This window comes from Penicillium lagena, assembly GCF_028827675.1.
Source record: "Penicillium lagena strain IBT 129212 chromosome Unknown utg000006l_segment0_segment0, whole genome shotgun sequence".
NCBI lineage: Eukaryota > Fungi > Ascomycota > Eurotiomycetes > Eurotiales > Aspergillaceae > Penicillium > Penicillium lagena.
This window is the reverse complement of record NW_026623227.1, coordinates 1,767,674-1,789,635: the sequence shown is the minus strand read 5'-3', so window position 1 is coordinate 1,789,635 and position 21,962 is coordinate 1,767,674. Positions and strand designations below refer to the sequence as shown.

At 53.4% G+C, this 21,962-nt stretch overlaps 4 protein-coding genes across 4 annotated transcripts; 1 reads left to right on the top strand and 3 right to left on the bottom strand.

Moving 5' to 3' along the window:
- Positions 1-107: 107 nt before the first annotated feature.
- N7510_008853 (glycerol kinase) lies at positions 108-1,999 on the bottom strand (the record flags this gene model as incomplete). Its single annotated transcript, XM_056980778.1, has 4 exons — positions 108-380; positions 445-611; positions 671-1,665; positions 1,731-1,999. 4 exons carry the CDS (start codon positions 1,997-1,999, stop codon positions 108-110), a joined length of 1,704 nt encoding a protein of 567 aa, XP_056830987.1.
- Positions 2,000-2,865: 866 nt separating this feature from the next.
- Positions 2,866-3,978, bottom strand: N7510_008852 (DUF3429 domain-containing protein; the record flags this gene model as incomplete). Its single annotated transcript, XM_056980777.1, has 4 exons — positions 2,866-3,297; positions 3,359-3,583; positions 3,657-3,701; positions 3,766-3,978. The coding sequence occupies 4 exons, from the start codon at positions 3,976-3,978 to the stop codon at positions 2,866-2,868; spliced, it is 915 nt and encodes a 304-aa protein (XP_056830986.1).
- A 1,017-nt stretch (positions 3,979-4,995) lies between these two features.
- Positions 4,996-14,649, top strand: N7510_008851 (membrane morphogenesis protein VPS13; the record flags this gene model as incomplete). The annotated part of the gene is made up of 4 exons (XM_056980776.1): positions 4,996-12,378; positions 12,439-14,056; positions 14,121-14,537; positions 14,606-14,649. The coding sequence occupies 4 exons, from the start codon at positions 4,996-4,998 to the stop codon at positions 14,647-14,649; spliced, it is 9,462 nt and encodes a 3,153-aa protein (XP_056830985.1).
- A 1,095-nt stretch (positions 14,650-15,744) lies between these two features.
- Positions 15,745-21,761, bottom strand: N7510_008850 (proteasome activator BLM10; the record flags this gene model as incomplete). The annotated part of the gene is made up of 3 exons (XM_056980775.1): positions 15,745-15,807; positions 15,871-21,277; positions 21,331-21,761. 3 exons carry the CDS (start codon positions 21,759-21,761, stop codon positions 15,745-15,747), a joined length of 5,901 nt encoding a protein of 1,966 aa, XP_056830984.1.
- Positions 21,762-21,962: the final 201 nt, after the last annotated feature.

Below are 21,962 nucleotides of genomic sequence, written 5' to 3'. Positions count from 1 at the left end.
TAGGTGAAAAAGACGCCGAAATTCGGGTTGGAGGGAACAGGCGCTTGGATGGTGATATGTCGGATGGAAAAAGGAACCGAAAATTATAAAGGGATGCACGCTTATGCTCATTCATCGTCGTCATCATCGTCGTGAGACTCCCGGTCCTTCCAACCGCGTGACATCTCCACAGCCTTAGACCAGGTCTTGTACATGCGCTCTCCGGCCTTTTTAGAGATTTTCGGCTTGAAGGTAGCGGTGTTGGCGCGATTCATGTGTTTGAGATCCGAGAAGTCCTTCCAGACATCGATGGCGAAGCCGGCGGCTATGGCGGCGCCTAGAGCGGTTGTCTCATGCATTGCTGGGCGGTCGACAGGGATTTGGATGATATCGGCTTGGGTCTGGGGAGGTGCGGAGAATTAGTATTGAATCGGATGAAGAGCAAAAAAGGGAGGTGGTTATTACCTGCATGCAAATATCGGAATTGCTCATGCCGCCGTCCACGGCCAATTCCGTTAGCTTCTTGCCGCTGTCCATCTCCATGGCATCGAGGATGGCTTTTGTTTGGAAGCATGCTGCTTCCATGGTTGCGCGCGCGATGTGACCACGCTGGGTGTGCTGGGTGATGCCGACTACGGTGATATTAGTGTCAAAGTCCAATCGCTCGTTAGAACGCAGAAAGAAAACGTACAAATTGTCCCCTGGGCATCGTCGATCCAGTAAGGTGCAAACAGACCACTAAATGCGGTCACGAACACGCAACCACCGCTGTCCGGCACAGTGGCAGCTAAGTCGCTGACCTTGCGGGAATCCCGGAAAAAACCCAGGTTGTTCATCAGGAATGACACGCCGCTGCCAGCCACGGCTACGCTACCCTCCAGGGCATAGACGGGCTTGCGATCTCGGCCGAGCTGGAATCCCACTGTGCCTAGCAGGCCGTGTTTGGAGATGACGGGTTTCTCGCCCACGTTATAGAGAAGGAAGCAACCCGTGCCATAGGTGTTCTTGGCCATTCCAGGAGTGAAGGCGCAGTGACCGACCAGTGCGGACGCCTGATCACCTAGACAACTGGTGATGCGAACACCCTCCAAAGGCCCCTCGGCGACTTCGCCGAATCCCTCCCGGTCAGCGGAGGGCAGGATATCCGGCAGCCGAATCTTATTGCGGTCGATATCAAAGAATTTCAACAACCGGTCGTCATACTGTAGAGTCTCGAGGTTCATAAACATGGTGCGGGATGCGTTGGTCACATCCGTGACTAGGCGCTTGTTTCGTGGCCCACCATTTAGATTGTAAATGAGCCAGGTGTCGACGGTCCCAAAGGCAGCGCGGCCCTCGTCATACGCGGACCGAACGTCGGGGAGGTTATCGAGCATCCAGCGCAAGGTGACCGAGGAAGGATATGTGGAGAGAGGCAGACCGCAGATATTCACGAGGTCATCTGCGCCCGGCTTGGTCTTGAGCTGGCGCACCAGCTCCGCGGTCCGGGTGTCGGTCCAGGTGATGGCATTGTGCAGGGGCTCGCCGGTCTCCCAATCCCAGACGATGATGGTTTCTCGTTGACTGGTGATGCCAATGGCCTCGATATCGAATTTGGCGTGGCCAAGGGCGAGGAAGGACTTCATCGCCTCCTCGATACAGATGTAGACGGACTCGACAAGCTCGTAGGGGTCGTGTTCGTGCCATCTTTGAGGGGAAAACACATTAGTGACGGTCCCAGCAATTGGGATGAAAATGCATCGATCACATACCCTGGATTCTCGTGGATCTGGCGGAACTCAGTCTGGTACTGGGCGATGGGGACGCCCGTGCAGTCGAAGATGATGAAGCGAGTGCTAGTGGTACCCTGATCGATGGTACCGATAAACCGCTCCTTCAGGTCGTCAGTACGGCGGGATTCATCCTGCAGCAGGGACCGGTTGCCGTCCTGCGACTCTTCAGGTTGAATCACAATCGATTCGTCGGCGGGCTCAGAGTCTCCGTCGACACTGGCAAAGTCCAGTTCGAAAGGGTTTCGCATCTTCCGGAGGATATCTGTGCGATAAAGAGGGAGCGGGTGGTGGGTGGCCGAGGAGAGTGCGCGGGGGTTGGTGGTGGTGGTGTTGGTGGATTTACGTCTTAGAAGAGAGGATGACGAGGGCTACACGGTGGCGGTGGTCCGTTACGGAAGGTGGAGCGTGACGTTTAAGTGGCCAACGGGAGGGCGAGGTGGTGGGGAAAGAAAGCGAGATCAGACTCCGCACAGAGAGAGTGAGTGAGTGAGTGAGAATTTGTGAAGAGGAGTATGAAGAAGAAGAAGAAACAAGAGAGGAAAAGAAGAGAAGAAGAAAAGAAGAAAGGAAAGAAGAAGAGAAGAAAACGAGCAGGGCCAGAGAGACAGAGGGAACAAGCAGCGGTGGGTTGGTCCCCCACTTTGCCAAACCTGCTCTGTCCAGGTGATCACGACTCATCTCCACTTCCCAACCCTTCCGTCCTTTTTTGCGCATCGTCGAGTACTATTCTAGACCCGGGAGACACGGGATGGGCGCGATGCCGAGTCTCCTATTCGAGGAATGAACCGGAGGAATTGTGCATGCAGCCCAGGAACCATACTTAAACTAGACGACCGTAGCTAGAGCTCGGCTAGAGACAGGAAGAAGGCCGATCCATCCACCTCGCCCAACCTTCCCTGATCGCCGCAGACATCATCTGACCTCATCGGGGGCATCCTCTGTCCATGTATGCGACACAATGATTTTTTTTATTATTAAAACCCTACCATTGCGATCATGGAAAAATTCAACACTCTCGAAACAAATGAAATAATTCAGTGTCCGCCCGAAGCGGGTTCTGCGGATATTCTACAGGAATTCACAGGAATGCAAGAAGATCAAACAACCCCCTTTTCTACTCGGACTCCTCCTCCTGGCCCAGCTCAGCCCGGCGGCGGGCATCGGCCTCCTCCTTCTCCTTCTTCTGCAGGAAGATCAGGGCGTTGATCTTGTCCTTGATCGTGTGCTCCGAGCTGATGGTCTGCTGGATCTGCTCGCGCCCGATGAGGGTGGCCACGATGCTGGCACCCACCACAAAGGTCAGCACGAAGCGGTACATGCCGTACCAGTGCGGCGCACGGCCGGCGGCGGCGGCGCGGGCGTCATTGTAGTACAGGAAGGTGAAGGCGAGGAACTGGCTGATCAGCGCGTACTCGACGGGGAGCAGCAGCGTCGGCCAGGCCACAGCGGGAGCCAGGACACCGGCGGCGTAGCGGCGGTAGCCATACTTGCCACCGTAGCCGGCCCATTCGAGACCCCAGTGGATGGCACCGAGGAAGGAGAGGATCTGGCAGACAATGAATCAGTCATGCATAAAACAGGCGGTGGGGACAGTACGAGGCACTCACCACAGCGCCGTAGCCAACCTGGATGGGCTCCAGCATGTGCAGCATCAGCTCCGCGGTCTGGCCAGAGAAGAGCAGACCGTCACCCGCGACCGCAGCGCGGTTGATCTCATAGGAGAGGTAGACAGTCTCCATGGAGGTGACCAGGTAGGGGACGACACCGGCCATACCGATGGCGAGAGCCTCCTTGGGGACCTCCGCCAGGCTGAAGGTATCCTTAATGACTTTCTAGACTCGCAATTGCAATCAGCAATGCTCTTCTAGAGCTCATTGATAGCTCAGGTGCAGGGAAAAAACATACCGCCTCGGACTTCATGCCAGCCATCATATCGACTTCCTCGTCATCCTACCAGTCGATCGGTCAGCCATTGGACATGCTCCTCACCCTAACGGGCCTTGTTGTAACATACCTTAGCAGAGGAGGACGCATAGCGCACCAGGGCGGTGGTGACGGGCTTGTGCGCGGCGAGGGCGAAGCTGGGCTTCACGGTCGGGCGGATGGCGCGAGCGGACGAGGTCAGTTGGGCCTTGAACATCTGGTTGCCCAGAGCCGAGCGAGCCACAGAGGCATTGGAGCTTGAGACTGCTCGGAAGACCGAGCGGGCGGCGGTGTTGCGGTACATGGCGGGGAGAAATAGCTTTTTCGTGGAGATCCGGGTTAGCAACGTGCAAGCCTCGGATATGGGAGAAGCAGAGTCCACGCACCCAATTGAGCTGGCAAATATAAGCTGGGGGTGAGAGTGGAGAGTAGAGAAGGGGGGGTGTGAAACCCGGACACAGGAGCTGAAGATGGCAGTCGGGGAGGCCGTGAAGTTCCGGGGAGAGAGAGCAGTTGAGATGAAGTTGTGGTGACCACGAGCATCCGGCGGACCGGAGCGACCCGAGTTGCATATGCTGCCTCAGGCTGACCGTTCGGAGCAGAGCACGTGACCACAGGGGCGCAGCCCTAGCTTAGGTAACGGCATTCTGGGGGAGAGTGACGTATTTAGGCAGTTGAATGCACGGGAGTAAACAAGCGTAGCCTCCAGTATGGGCAGACTCCGTCAGCATTAGCATTGGCACTCACTACTGCGAGCCTTGGAAATGAATGAGACCATATCGCAGGGGGTCCACTAGGGGCCATTCCCCGGAAAAGGGACGTGAGAGTTCTTGTGTTTGTAGTGTAGATTTGGCGGCGAGGCAAGTACCTTGCCCGTACCGCCCGACGTACCACCGCCCGTAAACCTGCTGCTCCACGTCAGTCAGTCACGGGCTTGGAGACCCTCAACCCAGCTTGGATCAATTCCCTCCCCTCGCCTTCTCTCGCCTCACTTCCTCTCCCTTTCGAACACAAATTCCATCCATTCTTTTTCCCTCGCCTCCCCTAAATCCCGTTCCTTCGAAAGCTGGGTATCCTGCCTCGGTATCGCGTGCGGCCTGCCTGCTCTACTGGATGGCTTGAATTGCCCCCAATTGCGACAGTTCCTGAGGCTGAACCCTGTTCTACGTGAGCGTCTCTGCTCTCACCATCCAGTTAAGACGGTCACTGACGAGCTCTAGACCTGGCATTAGACTATCACCGACCACAACCCTCCCCTGCCCCTCCCCCCCGGCCATAGAGCCCAATCCCCGGGCCCGGTCAACGGCCGCCCCCCGCAACCATGTTGGAAGGCCTGGTTGCTAATCTGCTCAACCGATTCCTCGGAATATACGTCAAGAATTTCGATGCGAAGCAGCTGAACATCGGAATTTGGTCGGGCGATGTCAAACTGCGGAACCTCGAGCTGCGCCGGGAAGCGCTCGACCAGCTTCGCCTTCCATTAAACGTTGTCGAGGGCCATCTCGGCGAGCTTACCTTATCGATTCCGTGGTCCAACCTAAGAGGCAAACCCGTCAAGGTCGACATCGAGGATGTGTTTTTGCTCGCGGCGCCGAAGGAAGATGCAGACTACAACACCGAGGAGGAGGAACGGAGGCAGCATGCGCTGAAAATGGAGAAGATTGAGGGCGCGGAGATTCTACGCGAACAAAATGCGGACGGTATGAGCCAGGAAGAACAGCGACGGAACCAAAGCTTCACCGAGAGCATGGTCACGGCCGTGGTCGACAACCTTCAGATCTCCATTAAGAACGTGCATTTTCGCTACGAGGACTCGATTGCCTCTCCAGGCCACCCCTTTGCCGTGGGCTTGACCCTGAAAGAGCTCAGCGCCGTCAGCACAGACTCGGAATGGAATCCTACTTTCATCCAGTCCACCTCTGGAATCACACACAAGTTGGCAGTTCTCGGTGCCCTCTCTGTCTACTGGAATACAGATGCTACGCTGTTGGGAACCGGTAGAGGCTCTGATATTGGCGCCGAGGCTCAGGGGACCAGCCACGAAGAGTTGATGGAGAAATTGCGGACCGCAATTGACAGCGACGAAGGCAACCAGTTCATGCTTCGCCCCGTGAGTGGACGTGCTGGTCTTGAACTGGACAAATCAGGGAAACACGACCGCCCCGCAATCAAAGCGCGTCTCCTGTTCGATGAGCTGGGTTTTGTCTTGGATGACAATCAATATCGCGATGCTCTGATGCTGGTTGATCTGTTCCATTACTTCATCCGCCACCAGGAGTACAAAAAACTCCAGCCCAAGTGCTCTCCGAAAGAAGATCCTCGCGCGTGGATGAAGTTCGCTGGAGACGCGATCCTCAGCAAAATTCATGATCGCAATAGACGCTGGACCTGGGACTACATCAAGGAACGCAGAGACGACCGCATAGCCTACATAAATTTGTTCAAGAAGAGGAAACGAGAAGAGGCTCTTTCTTCGGAAGAAACCAAAACCCTGGAAGCACTGGAATGGAAACTTAGCTACGAGGATATAAGGTTCTGGCGATCGCTCGCAAGGAACCAGCTGCGCAAGGAAAATGTCGGAATCAAGAAACCCGCCCGCCAACAGACATGGGGCGAGTGGATCTGGGGCGCCAAAAAGGAAGAGGACGAAGAAGAAACCACCATGACCGAGGAGCAGCGGCAAGAGCTCTACAACGCGATTGACTGGGACGAAAAGAAGGCAATCTCGGAGAGCGTCGATGTTCCACGGGAATGGGTCAAGTTGCAGGTCAATTGGAGTCTCCGCGCCGGCAGCTTCACCCTGAAACAGGACCCTCACGGTGCTGCGAATGAAGTCATGAAGCTGGTGTTTGACAATTTCCGTGCAAAAGCCCTTCAGCGGCCAGACTCCTATCTCCTTGATCTGGACCTCGGTGGCTTGAAAATGTACGACGGCACCACTCCCGGCAGTCTCTACCCCCAAATCGTGAAAGTGAAGGATTCCCTTCCCGAGCCCTCCAAACGCGAAGAAAAAAGTGGTGAGGATGATGACCTTGCCTCGGAAGCGAGTGCAGATGTCATCGAAGATGAAGACAGTCTGTTCCACCTGCAGCTTGAGAAGAATCCATTAGACAGCGACGCAGACTCGGCCGTCAAGGTCAAGCTGAAGAGTATTGAGGTCATCTACAACCCTCGATTTTTGGTGGGGATTGTAAAATTTTTCGAACCACCCGAGCGACATATGGAGTCTATTGGAGCACTTTTGGATACTGCAGGTGCCACAGTCGAAGGCCTCAGACAGCAAACCCGAGCGGGACTGGAGTTTGCCCTGCAGGAACACAAGAAGGTTGACGCGCAGTTCGATGTGCACGCGCCTTTGATCATTGTTCCGGAAAGCATTACGCAGGAATCTTCGCTGTGCTTGATCCTTGATGCCGGTCATGCGAGTGTCAACAGTGAACTGGTCGACCGCCAGGCCATGCGAGACCTTCAATCCAAGCAGAAGCGGACATACGAAGCGGAGGACTACAAGCAATTAGAGCACTTGCTTTACGATCGCTTCCTCATCAAGCTGGATTCCACGCAGCTCCTGATTGGACCCGGCGTGGATGCAACAAAAGCGCAGCTCAGTTCAGGTGTCGAGTCCAAGAACTTCCATATCATTGACCGGATCAACGTCGACTTTGTGCTGGAGATGTGTATTGTGCCGAAACAGACCCAGCTCACGCGCACGCGCATCTCGGGCCATTTGCCAGAACTTCATGCCTCCATGTCGGACACCAAATATAAGGGATTGATGAAGCTGATCGACATTGCCATTCCGCACTTCGAGAATGATAAACCAGCGTCTGATCCTACATCACTTGAAGCCAAGAAAGAGGAAACAGCGCTAGCCACGAGAGCCAGATCGTCCTCTTTCCAACCTCCGGTCCTCCCTGTCGTCGACGAAGATTTCGAGGCAGATTCAGACAGTGAACAGGCCAAGAAGAGTCTGGATACACCGACTAACATTCATCGCCGAGATTTCGAGTTTAAATTCACCGTTGGCCGCCTTCGCGGGTCCTTGTTTCGGTCCAAGTCGCATGATATGCAACACGATCAACTGCTGGTTGAATTGGTCGCCGAAGGGTTCGAGCTGGACTACTACATGCGTCCTTACGACATGGTTGCTGAAGTGGTCCTGAAATCACTGAGTGTGGACGACTATATTGAGGAAAACCCGGTTCCTGAATTCAAGAGGATTATCTCTTCGAAAGGGTTTAACGCCGACGAGGATAAGGATCTTTTCCATTTGAAGATGGTACGGGTCAAACCCGAGTCTCCAGAATTTGAGTCGACCTACGAAGGAGTGGCGATGAATCTCGATATATCGGTCTCGACAATCAACCTCGTAGTGACACGGAAGACGCTCCTCACGCTCCTGGACTTCATACTTCTCACCTTCACAAACCCTCAACAGCCACCTGCCCAAGACGATCAACCCGACAAGGCCATACAGGAATTGAACAATACCGATGAGCAGCCCCAGCAGGTTGGGAAACTGCGCATCAAGACCAATCTCCAGAGTATCGCGCTGATCTTAAACAACGATGGCGTCCGCTTGGCAACTCTGAGTCTCAATACTGCAGATGTCGGCATTTTCCTCGTCGGTCGTGCCATGACCATCCAGTCTCGGATAGGAAGCTTGACCTTGGTCGACGATGTCAACCTCGGTGCATCGGAGGAGTCGGACATTCGACGACTCATGACCATCGAAGGCGACAACTTTGCAGACTTCAAGTACGAAACCTTCGATCCTGAAAGCGATACTTATCCCGGCTATGACTCTGAGGTCTATCTACGGTCTGGCTCCATTAAAATCAATTTTTTGGAGGAACCCTACCGTAAGATCATCAACTTCTTGGTCAAGTTTGGCAAAATGCAAGCCATTTTCAATGCAGCCCGGCAGGCAGCGGCGAACCAAGCGAACCAGTTGCAGGAGAACGCTTCGCGAATGCGGCTTGATATCGTGGTCAAGACTCCGATCGTCGTGTTCCCACGAGTGGTGGCAGATGACCGGCCGCGAGATACGATCACGGCACACCTCGGTGAAATTTATGCCAAGAACGAATTCGTGCCCATGGACGACTCCAAGGACAGTCCCGCAGTCAACGTGATCTCAACTGGCGTTCGCAACATCCGCCTTACCTCCAACTTGCATTTCAATGGTGGTGTCTCGGAAGAGCTGGAAATGATCCAGAAAGTCAATCTCGAGTTCAGTATCTGCTACTTGGAGCATCAAACCGACAATTCGCGACCGGATATGGAGGTCGAAGGTTCTTTGTCGCCTATCAACCTGCGCATCTCGCAAAGTCAACTCAAATTTTTGTTGGCTCTTTCAAAGTCGATCCCGGCTGCATTTGCGACTGATGCTGAGCAACAGGAACTTGAGGCCATGGAGTCTCTGCCTTCGTCCGTTACTGAACCCACACGCGAGGCCACCTCAAAAGCTGTACAGGCCCCCAGTGATGGCGAAAATCAAGAAGTATGGGTACGACTTGATATGATCTTTAAAGTGGACAGCGTTGGCCTGGAGCTTATTCTAGGGACCGACAACCAACCCGTTGGCAGCTTGGAAGATTCTAGTCTTTCCAAGTTCTCCCTCAACGACACCAGAGTCAAGCTGCGCATGTTGACGGATGGATCGTTGGATTCGGAGTTACTGATTCACTCGTTCTCGATCCGAGATAGCCGTCGCCAGGACACGAACAAGTTTAGGAACATTATGTCACTCATCAACAACGACGTTAAGCAGCAGTTCATGGCTAGCGTTTCCATGTCCCCTGGTCCGGAGAAGCATCTCATTGCGATGTTGACGATTGACAGCCCTCGCATCATGTTCGCCTTGGACTATCTCTCCGCTCTGCAGTCCTTTACGCATTCGGCATTTGCATCGGACGAACCAGAGGAAATTTTCGAGGAAGAAACAGAATCCCCTGAAGAATCCGACCTCGGATCCGTTGCTGCGAGCGTCGACCAAGCATCGACAGAAACGTCAGCTGGAGACAACCAGGCTGAAAAAATGACCGTGTCATTTCGGGCGAACCTGGTGGATGCTCAGGTTATTATGGTTGCGAACCCTGCCATCCCTCACTCCGAAGCCATTGTGCTTGGGACGAAGGAGATCCTCATCTCTCACCAGAATGTCTCAACGCTGCAGATTCAGAAGGTTGGTATGTTCTTGTGCCGCATGGACAAGTTTGAAACAAGCCGACTTCGGATTCTGGACGATTTCACCGTGGAACTTTCTGTTGATAGCCGACCGCAAGAAAAGGGATCTGCTTTGACCTCCATCGAGGGTCACGTAGAGCCACTCGTTCTCAGGTTGTCGCTGCGTGATATCTTGATGGCAATTCAGATTGTCAACAAGGCGTCTGAGATGAGGGCTCGCAATGCTCAGCAGGTCGAGGGCAGTGATGCGAAGAAGATTGCTGATGGAAAGGGCACGAGGGCACGATCGGCGAGCAAGACGTCCTCGACTATAGCAACCCGCACCCGGCGCCGCCTGAGCCAGACGATTGAAACCGTGGACAAGAGCGTTTTACCGCAGACCTCGGCAGTCCTGAAGCGCGAAGAATTATCGGCCAAGATGGATGGCCTTCGTGTGATTCTTATCGGAGACCTGCACGACTTGCCTCTTCTCGACTGGAGTGTCAAGGGATTCACCGTGAACGTACGGGACTGGTCCTCTACGCTGAGTGCAGACACAAATTTCGATACCTATCTAAATGTCTACAACTTCTCGAAGTCGGCATGGGAGCCATTGATTGAACCGTGGCAACTGGGATTCCATATGGCCAAGGAGGTCAACCCAGATGTTCTTTCCATTGATGCGTATTCCCACAAGAATATGGAACTCACTGTCACTTCTGCCACGATTGCTCTCGCATCCAAATCCTTCCAGTTCCTGTCTACGGATGAAGATGTTCTCTCTAAGCCAAGAGGCGCTGATGCTCCTTATCGGATCCGCAACCACACCGGGTTCGATCTTAGAGTTTGGGCCGATGTCAGCGCTGGGGAGGACGGTCCTGCCGCGAAGCTCAGTGATGGAGAAGAAGCTCCCTGGCGTTTTGAGGATTCCACCGCTGTTCGAGAGACACTTACGCCCGAAGGCCATGGCGGTGTGGTGGGCGTGAAGCTGGAAGGAAGTGGGTTTGACAGCATCGCCCGAATTCCTGTGGTGCGAGAAGGAGAGGTCATCTACGGGTTGAAACCCAAGCAAGATGGTGTCCTGCACCGTTTGCTTGTGGAGGTCACGCTGGGAGCCAACAATGTCAAGTATATCACCTTCCGATCCCCGTTCCTCATTGAGAACAACACACAGATCCCCGTCGAACTGGGTGTCGTCAGCCCTGGTGAAGGCAACTTGTTGAAGATCGAGAAGATTCTCCCAGGCGATGCTCGCCCCGCCCCCGTTGGATCAGCATTTCTCCATTCGGTGGTTATCCGGCCTGACCAGGGCTTTGGGTATGACTGGTCAAACGAGCAGCTGTTTTGGAAAGACCTTTTGCGCCGGCCAACGCGAACGGTCAAGTGCGTCAGCGAGAATGGACAGCAGTCGCCTCCTTTCTATTTCCAGGTCAATGCAACCTACGAGTCGAAGGACTCACTCACAAGCACGTACCCCTACATGCGTGTTCGCATTTTTGCACCCGTGGAAATTGAGAACCTACTGCCTTATGACTTCAAGTACCGCATTTATGACAAGAACACTAAGAAGGACTGGACAAACTTCTTGCGGAAGGGAGGTGTGAGCCCCGTTCACGTGGTGGAGCTGTCTCACTTACTCCTGCTGAGCATCGACCTGGAGGACACCGTCTTCCGTCAGAGCGAATTTGGCATCATTAACGGGAATGCTCAGGACTATCGCAGAGAGCATACCCTTTGCCTGAAAGATGAACACCATCTGCAGTTGAAGCTGAACCTGCACTATTTCAACATCCCCAATAGTGGAGGCGCCTTCAAGGTCTCTGTCTACAGCCCGTACCTCATTCTGAACAGGACCGGTCTCCCCATGGATATTCAAAGCAAGGCCTTCCTCCAGTCCGCGCGAAATGCTGCTGGCCAAGGACTCAGAGTTGACCCGAGAGACGGAGGCCGTGCGCTGCCGTACATGTATTCTTACTCCACGGATGACCAGCGGAACCGATCTATCCTAAAGGTCGGTGACTCTGCATGGAGTAAGCCCCAGAGTCTCGAGGCCATCGGCAGCACCTTTGAAGTGATCTTCCCCGACCGGACTGGCAGATCTGAATTTCACTCCGGAGTCTCTGTTAACAAAGGCGAAGGCAAATACAAGCTGACAAAGGTGGTGACCATCGCACCGCGGTTCATTTTGAAGAACAAGCTTAGCGAAGATCTTCAAGTGCGCGAGCCCGGGTCGTCGAATGTTGTTCAGATCAAGAGCGGTGAATTGATCCCGCTGCACTTCCTGCGACAAGTTGCGGAGAAACAACTCTGTCTCTGTTTCCCCGGTGTCAATAATCAGTGGTCCTCGCCGTTCAATATTGCGGATGTCGGGACCGTGCATGTCAAGCTGGCTAAGGCGAACCAGCGACAGCGGTTGATTAAGGTGGATGTCATCATGGAGGACGCGACACTCTTCCTACACTTTAGTCTCGAGACGCGGAACTGGCCGTACTCGATGCGCAATGAAAGTGACATGGAGTTCCTCTTCTACCAAGCCGTGAGTGGACTATTCATGAAAAACTGCTATTTTTCAAAGCTAATTTAACTTGCCTTTTAGAATCCAAATGTCGAAGATGATGAAGACGACCGAACGAGCGGCTGGCGGCCGATTCGGTATCGTTTGCCGCCGCGGAGTATCATGCCTTATTCTTGGGACTATCCCGCGAGTAAGAACAAGTCTCTCGTCTTGACCTGCAATGGGAAAGAGCGCCATATCAGGCTTGCTGAGATTGGTAATTTGATTCCGATGCGCGTTCCACCTTCACAGCAAGGCGGATACCAGAAGATCATCGACATCAGCATCGTTGCCGATGGGCCCACTCAGACTCTCATGCTGTCGAATTTCAAGCCTTCCAAGAGTATCTACAAGCAGCAGAAGGCCCAGTCCAGCACGAGCACTACTGGGTTTGAAGTCAAGGAAATGAGTTCAGAAGTGAACTTCAAGGCCCAGCTTCGTCTGGGCGGCATTGGTATTTCCTTGATCAACCAGAATCTACGGGAGCTGGTTTACCTCACCTTCCGGGAAATCGAGATCAAGTACAGGGAGTCGAGGCTGTACCAGACTCTGAACACGACGATCAAGTGGATCCAGATCGACAATCAGTTGTATGGCGGCATTTTCCCAATCCTGTTGTATCCCAGTGTGGTTCCCAAGACCGGAAAGGAGATGGAGGCGCACCCGATCTTCCACGCGATGGTGACTAGGGTCAAAGACGACTCCTATGGTGTTCTTTACATCAAGTATGCCACACTGCTTCTGCAGCAGATGACCCTTGAGCTAGACGAGGACTTTGTCATGGCCATGCTGGACTTCGTCAAGATCCCTGGAGCTTCGTGGACCGAGGAGCAAGAGGAGGGCGAACTGTGTGAAGAGGATCTGAATATTCCAGAACCACAGCAGGAAGACGCCGGTCAGGATGTCTACTTTGAGCTTCTTCACTTGCAGCCCATGCAGTTAGATATCTCTTTCATGCGGACTGAGCGTGTCAATGTGGAGGATACAATCCAGCCGTCCAACCCGCTGATGTTCTTCATCAATATCATGACCATGTCGATGGGTAATGTCAACGACGCGCCTATCCGACTCAATGCTCTGATGCTGGAAAATGCCCGTGTCTCCTTTGGGCGCTTGGTCAGCAACGTCCGCGCGCACTACACACAAGAATTCTTGCGTCAAGTCCACATCATCGTTGGTTCGGCTGATTTCCTGGGTAATCCCGTCGGTCTGTTCAACAATATCAGCTCCGGTATGGCCGCCATCTTCTATGAGCCGTACCAAGGCATGGTCGTGACCGACCGACCCCAGGAGCTCGGCTACGGCATTGCAAAAGGAGCCACCTTCTTCGTCAAGAAATCCATCTTTGGATTTTCGGACAGTATGGCGAAGCTTACTGGAAGTATGTCCAAGGGTCTTGCGGCTGCGACTCTGGACAAGGAGTTCCAAAACCAGCGACGGATGTCCAAATCTCGTAATCGCCCCAAGCACGCATTGTACGGCATCACGGCTGGCGGTAATGCCTTTGCAACTAGCTTAGCTAGTGGAATTGGTGGGTTGGCCCGCCATCCATTGCAAGGTGCGGAGAAGGAAGGTGCCCTGGGATTTTTCAAAGGTGTTGGAAAGGGTGTTTTAGGTCTGGCCACCAAGCCAGCCATTGGTGCCTTTGACCTAGCCTCCAGTAAGATTCTTTTTAAACCAACCCCTTCACTCACATCTACTAACACAACTACCCCCTATCACAGATCTCGCAGAAGGCGTCCGAAACACCACCACCGTTTTCGACGCAGAGGGCCTCGACCGCGTCCGTCTAACCCGCTTCATCGGCATGGACGGCATCGTCCGCCCGTACTCCCAGCGCGAAGCCCTTGGCCAGTTCTGGCTTAAGACCACAGACGACGGCAAGTACTTCAACGAGGATTACATCGCCCACCTGGAACTACCTGGTCGCGACATGCTGGTTCTGTTGACGTACGCGTGTATCATGCTCGTCCGCGCGAAGAAGCTCGACACTGAGTGGGACATCCGGCTTACGGATATCCAAACTATCTCCAAGGAACGCACCGGCATGAGTATCACGCTTAAGGGTGGCGCAAACGGGCCCTTTATTCCTGTTCAGGAGGAGAGCGCCAGAAACTGGCTGTATAAGCAGATTGCTATTGGTGAGTGCTGTCTTTCTTTTGTTTCCGTTGTTGATGATGAGGATGAAGCTAATAATTTTGGATTATAGCGGTCAATGCCTTCAATGAGAAGTATAATTCCAATCGAGGATAGAGGAGGATTCTGAGAGTCGTTCACGATTTCATGAAAACGCAAGCGATAAGACCGATTGGGTCTTCCCTTTTGTCTCGTTCAAGTACATACGTTTTTCTGTCTCCTTATATGGTTTTTGAGCATTGGCTGGTTTTTCTTTTTTTTTTGGGTCTCTTGTTCATTCATGTACACAGCTATCAGTATTAATGTCACCGTGGTATTATGCTCAAAGACAAAGCCTGTAAAATGGATTCCCCTAGGTAGTGACAGAGTAGACGCTTCGAACTGGCGAGAGAGATCCCGGGATTCATGCCCTGACAATTGTGACCATGATGCTGGTCAGTGCTTGCTAGATCCGAACCTTCTGTATCCCTGCAATGCACACGAGAGAATATGTACACTCCAAGCCCATGGCCCAAAATGAACACCAAAGCCAAGCAGTTCATCAGGAATTCCTCCATCTGAGATTTATGTTGATTGTGCAGATAGGGTCACGGAACAGCTTTGTCAGGGCCCGGTCGTTGCGCCGTGTTCTTGATAGTATGCAAAAACATAGACGGAAAACAATGTCGTCCCTAGATATATCATGCTCAGTAGTCAGAGCTGAACATCATATCCCACGACCTACACAATTGCATACCTAAGTTGGCTCCTAAACCATAAACCTGGAAGAACAACCATAGCCCATCCATCTACTTCAATATCCAAAAGCCAACCTCACTACACCCAATGCAAAATCTCAAACACCAGAAAAACCTTGCGACACAAAACGATGAGATAATACTATTTTGGGGACAGCCAACCTCCCAGTAATTATGTACAACACGAACATGCAAACAAGAAGCAAAGGAAAGAAGAGAAGAGACAGAGGAAGGAACCAATAATCAAAGAGATCATGATGTTGTGCCAGGTGCTTATACTTATACTAATTAAGTAGACTCACCAAATCAAATCAAGTCCACGAATGGGTGCACACACATCACACACATCGACACAAGCCACCACCACCCAGCAGCCATCGTCCAGATATGCACTCCCCTAAGAATACATTGTATTGCATCGTAGCTTGGATAACAAAACAAAACACCAGATTTGTTCGTAGAGGCAGAGCTCTCTCTAAGCAAAGTAGCTCTTCCAGAGAACACCCGAGAGATCTTCCAGTTGATCAGACGTGAATGCCTAATTGTAGCGCGTTCGTTAGCATATGTTCTCCCCAAAGTAGAAATTAATGGGACTGCTTACCTTGCAATCAATGTGCCAAGTATCCTGTCTCGTCTTCTTGAACTCACTGATAATCGACTTGACACTGGACCCCACAATACCGGGATCATTCGCCGCGCGAATACTCAGCGTTGTCAGAGCCTCGGGCATCCACTGTGGCGGCGGGCTGTTATAGGGAAACGCTTGGATCAAAGCGCCCAGGCCGAGCACCGCGCCGTGGCGAGCAATAATCAGACGATTGTGCTCTGGCGTCGGGGTGCCGGTGCCGGACGATGCAGCAGACGAAATACCGGAGCGGAAGTTCTTGGGTTTCTTTGGGAGAGGATTATCGGCCAGCACCTTTGTGAAGCGGCTCTGGAAGCGGCGGACGTTGGTGTCGCGCAGGAAGACGGGTGAGCAGCGGACCATGCCGGAAAGGGTGGCCGAGGCGCCGGCGCGGACTTCGTGCTGGGGATCCTCGAGCATGGAGGCGATGCATTCGAAGAGCTTGTCGCGGTCACCGGAGTCCAGGAGGAAGAGCCGGCGGAAGTAGATGATTTGGATGTTGATCATGACGCGCAGACGCTGGTGCCACGACGGAGAGGTCTGGCCGATGTGGATGAGGGTTTGGATAAATTGGGATTCCTTTTCGGCGGGGTAGGGGATATTGGGTAGGTGGCGGAAGACGTGGTATGCGAGGGATTGAAGCTCCGGGTCTTCTTTCACGTCCATCATATGTAGGAGTTGCGCAGTGAAGACCTCGGAGAAGAACGGTACGAGCTGCGAGCACTCGTGAGAGGATAGAGTTGAATCTAGCCAGAGAAGAACGGTTTTGCTGCCAGAAGTGTAGGAGGACGGTGTTTGGAGACCAGGGGTCCGCAACTGCCGCCACTTCTCGATCCGATCGAAGACACCACGCACCATCTGCGAGAACTCACTAGACGGAGAATAAGGGAACATGCCGACCGACGAAGACGACTTCTGAGCATCGATGAGATGCTGCAAGTCAGGGTACGACTCGTGATATCTAGTGCGGTAGATAGTCGCCAGCGTCTGACCCATCGCCTCCCGCACTCCCTTGTAGGGGTGATCCAGATGCGCCAGGAAGTCATCCACAATCGGCTTCTCCAGTTGGAAATGCCACCCAGCATCGATGATGCACTGATGAAGCAGGTTGATCTTCGAGCTCTCCTTGAAAGCTGCGTTGGTCGTCATATCCAGGCGGAAGCTGGCCAGCCAGTCCACCAAGGGCCAGGCACGTCGCGGATCGCGGCACTGCAAGATCATGTGGAGGAAAGTTGTCCAGTAGCCGGAGTTTTCAGGAGTGAGACCATCGCTGAAGACCTTCCTGACAATGGGGAACGCATACTCCCACACCAGGGTCCGCTTCTCCACGTTCGTGTCTGTCACAGAGCTGATCAAGGCACCCAAAATCTCGGATGTTGCGCGATGTTGGTGTTTGTCGCTTCCATCTTCATAGACGCTTTCGATTTCTTCCTTAATGTCCTTGAAAGAAGCGGCCGTGAGTCCATCCCGCAGCATAAGCTCAAAAGCGTAGAGAAGCATCATGGCGCAAGACATTCGGAACTTATCAGCGGAGGGATCACGCGGCTCTTGCTTCAGATACATGAAGAACTTGGAGAACCATTCCCGGGTGAACAGTTTGCCCATCTGGACGCGCACATTCCACTCCACATCATCATACTCGATGTCGCGTTCCACGTTGGACTTGTAGGCAGGCATTGTCTTACCCCACACGAGCCAGCCGGGGAAATCGTGGTCGATGTAGTACTCGGCTTCGGGTTTAGCAAAGCTGGCCAGGTACTCTTGAGTCCACCCCTTCTCAAACGCCTTGGTAGCCACCTTGATCTTGGATGGGAACCGCTGGTGACCGAGGATGTAGTTCTTGTACTCGTGAGTGCAGATGGCGCGGACATCGATCATCGTAAATAGGGCAATCAGAGCCTGGGAGTACATGCCACGCAGGCCCGGGTGGTCATCAATGGACCCCAGAGTCACCAGCTCGATCAGGTTCGCACTGGCAACGTAATCGAACCGAAGACCCATAGTGATCACAATTGTTGCAGCGCGACTGGCAATCTTCCAATGCGACACCCGAGCCAAGTTCACCAACTCCTCGGCCAGATCAGCCTTCTTTTTCTCAATTGCAACGCGCTTCTTGTTGATGGCAGTCCTCTTCTTCTCGATCTGCTCGCTGACGTTTTCGCTTGGCGCAATCGCCTCCACTATGCCCTGATCCAAGATGGCCATCCGTTCCATGGCGCGACCATAGTCCATCACCTGGAAGACGGCACCCGAACAAATCTTTTGAACTGAAGGCTTATCAACGGCGCTGGCATCGATGAAAGTCTTGATAAGCGTCGGAGTAAACTTCCAATGCCGCCCAACAGTCTTTGCGACGCTGCTCAAAAGAAGAGAGAAAAGTGCGCCCTTGATTCGGGCATGATCGTTCTCTTTGACACCTTTCTGCAACGCTCGCATAAGAGGCGGGATGATGAGAAGTCGCGAGCCCCAAATCGCCTTGAGCGCAGACTCGCCGGCGTTTTGAGCGTTCCGGCGGGTCTCGGTGTAGAGGGAGACGCAGGACTCGGCAAGATCAAGAAGAAGGATCTCGTCGAGCTTGGACCGAGGTCGCGGCGCGGCATTGTGCCGAAGACGTTGCAGGTGGTACACATTGGCTCGACGCACCAATAATGCTCGAGGGTAATCCTTACGAATGCCACTCATCTTGTAGGGGTGAATATCGGCCGCCAAAAGACGCGTGACTCTGTCCAAGACATGGGCAGACCTTTCGATACCCACATCGACGAACCAAGACCGGAAGGCAGAGTACAAAGCCCCAAAGCAGGTCACGTCATCTTCTTGCTTGTCTGCCAAAAAGCGGTGGACGTCATGCAGAATCGAGCCGGCCCGTTCCCGGATTTCGTGGATGGTGGTGTACAGCGAATCTCCTGCCTGCAGGGAATAGCCAGTTGGATAGGTGAATGTCTCTCTGATCGTCGACTCATCCGAGGTATCAAGAGTGCCATCCGGATCGTCATCGCCAACACCATTAGATAGCTCTGGATCATCCACCATCTCAAAATCACTGGATACGGCCGAGGCACCGTTGGATATCTCCTTGGTTGTTGTTGAAGCCGCTTTAGGATCGAAAAGGACCGAGACGCCAGAAAGCAGAAGCCGCAGAAGGACGAGATTTCTGGTGACTTCATCCGACCAGTCCTTGCCGCTTCCATCGCGTTTGACACTGGAGGTTTCATTGGTCAAAGCCGATAGCTGCGACAAAGCTGTCTCCGCCTGGCTCTTGAAAACATCGACTGCAAACTCCAATTCCTCACGCTTCGGTACATGCCACTTGATATTCAAGTTACACACGTCTGGCCGGTAGCTCCAGTGCTCAGGTCCAATACCATTCGCGATGACCTCGGGCTCGTAGAGAGAGTAGTCGTTCGTGTACGTCCCCGTAAGGTTGAGAAGGAGATGGTGAATAAAGTTGGAGATGTGAACAGTCGGGATGCCACGGCACTTCTGCTGCATATAGACGGCAATATCGAACAGCTCCTGTCGATGGGCAAGCACAGCGTCGCCAACGTGCACAACACACATGCTGAGCATGCTGACGTTCCAGACCAAACCGCGATCTCGGGGCAATACATCCGTTCCCGTCGTTCTGGTCGACCCGGCTCCATTGTCTTCAATTTCGGTGCGGATCGCTTGGGTCAGGACTGGAATAAACCGCTTGAGGGCCTTTTCGGGGTTGACCTTGCACAATGCATTGCAGATGAAGGCCATGGCATCGCGAGCTTGATGGATGACGTGATTGGAAACAAAGTCGACAATTTTTGACAGGGCAATGTCGTAGTACTCTGGCGAGAGAGAAGAAAGCAGGGGCATGAAGGTCGCGGGCAGAGTGTTCACGATATTCTCCTCGGGGGACCCGTTGCGTACTCTGGTGACATCAGGCAGGTTCTCCAAAAGGGTGAAGACACGACCGAGAAAAGAGATGGTGAAGTCTCCGAAGCTACAGGTCGAGGAGCGCAGGATCATCTCTTCTGTTTCGTCATCCAGCTCCGTGTCATAATTTAGCTCAATGCCCGCTCCCTGCTCTTCCATTCTCTCCATTTCTCCCGAGATCCATTGCAGAGCTAGCATGTTACAGTTGATGTCATCCCTTCCTTTCGTCATATCCACCATGGGGATGTTGTAACAAGCGGACTGGATAAATGACAAAGCGTGCAAGGATTTGTCCAGGTCATTGGCATCGATTCCTGGTAGTGCAAGACCGAGGAGAGTGGTCATGTGGCACCGATAGCCTTTCGTTCGGGTAATGACACGGGAAAGTACTTGCATGGCTCGAAGAGATGAGGCCGTGCGGTGGACTTCCACCAGACCCTGCAGAGCAGGATAAATTCTCTGCAGTGCTCCGGGTAGGATAAGATGGGGCTCCAGATAAGCCAGACCTTGCAAGGTTGACAGAGAGAAGGTCATGGCAGTGCTACTCTTGGAGTAGATACCCATAAAGATGACATCCCGCAGACAAAGCACGAAACGACGCTTCAAGGGCTCGTTCAATCGTCGCTCGGGCGGGACTTCCATCTCTCCGCTCTGCTCACGGTTCCAACGCATGACGAAGAAGTCGGTCAGATAATACGCCAATTGCGACAGAGTCTTCGTCCAGCTTCCTGAATTTGATGGGTGGAAGAATGTCTCAACAGCCTGGATCAATCCCTCGAGATGTACCAGAATGGAGTCGCTCGATTCCACACAGGCCGGAGACAGCGACATCACGATCCACCGTGCAATGTGGTGAGCAACGGGGTGTTTCCGTGAATCACGGTCCAGCATGACTCCCAGACCCGAAGAAATATCCACCAGGGCGCTATACGGCGAAGTGGACTGCCCCACAGGGATCTCCAGAAGCCGCAGAATGGCAGTGAAGATGAGAGACGACTGCTCCTTCGAGAAAACGCCATGTTCGGAGAACGGGATGTGCCCTGCCGTCAGAGAATCCCGAGCGAGCCGAGAGAAGTAGTCGAGGTATGTCGTATCGAAGGTCTTGGAACGGCCGACCAAAGACCACAAGTGAAAGTGTGTTGGCAGGTAATGATGCGGTAGTAGGTCTTCTCGCTCCGGCGGCGGCGGCGTAGTTGGAAGCATCAAGTTAATCAAGCCCACGACAACAAAAGCACCCTCGGAAAAGGACGTTGTATAGTGCGGAAGGAATTCCTCCAACATATCAGGAAGCTCGCACGGGTCAATGAACAATTGAGCAAACGCGCAGAGCTTCGTCAGGGTCTTGATATTCCGTTTTAGGTTGGTCGAATGTACCAGGCCGGACTCGGTTGGAAGAACAAAAGCCTTCAACTCTTTGTAGAGAGGTCGCCAATCCAACACCAGGTCCTTGATGGGTTTCAGGTAGTGCTTGCGCCTGTACCACGGTTAGCATCGAACGTCATCCCTGCGACGACCGACTTGACTGACTTTGTGAGCAGCATGAACATGCTCGCGAATCGCTCGGCAACACTGGGGTCAATTCCAGGGGCGAGAGACAGCTCGTAATAGAGCTTCACAAGGTGGATACGCTCCTTGCGAGTGGGATCGAACTTGAGAGAGAGCCATCCTCGCAGCTCGCGTGTCCAGTGTACGGCCCCGGGGCTGAAGTCCCCAGCCTCGACGGCAATATAGAGCTGCTTCAGGATCTCTCGGAGATTCCGTTGGCGTGTTGACTCGTCTTCGAGCTGATATGGGAGGTATTGGAAGTATGGGTAGGTACGCGGTCGCACGCGGGCCTTGGGCTCGCCCTCGCCGTTGATTTCCGCGGGCTCACCACCTGGCGACGTGGCCCGCGAAATCTCTTGTCCATGATGAAAATTGTCCGAGGTGAGGATAGCCTTGGGGGCTGAGGCGTCCATAATCGAGCGTGGGAGGTGTGAAGGGAGGGAGGTCGTCGAACGACACGAGGCAAGATGGGGCGGAAGAAGTAGCCGCAGACGTCAGACGAGCTCTGGGGGTCGAGGTGTCAGCCACTGGGATGCAATATACAAACACGCAATGTGTCCGGAGGCGAGACGATGGCAGTCACCGAATCCCAGGAAAGGCGTACAGTCAGCCAC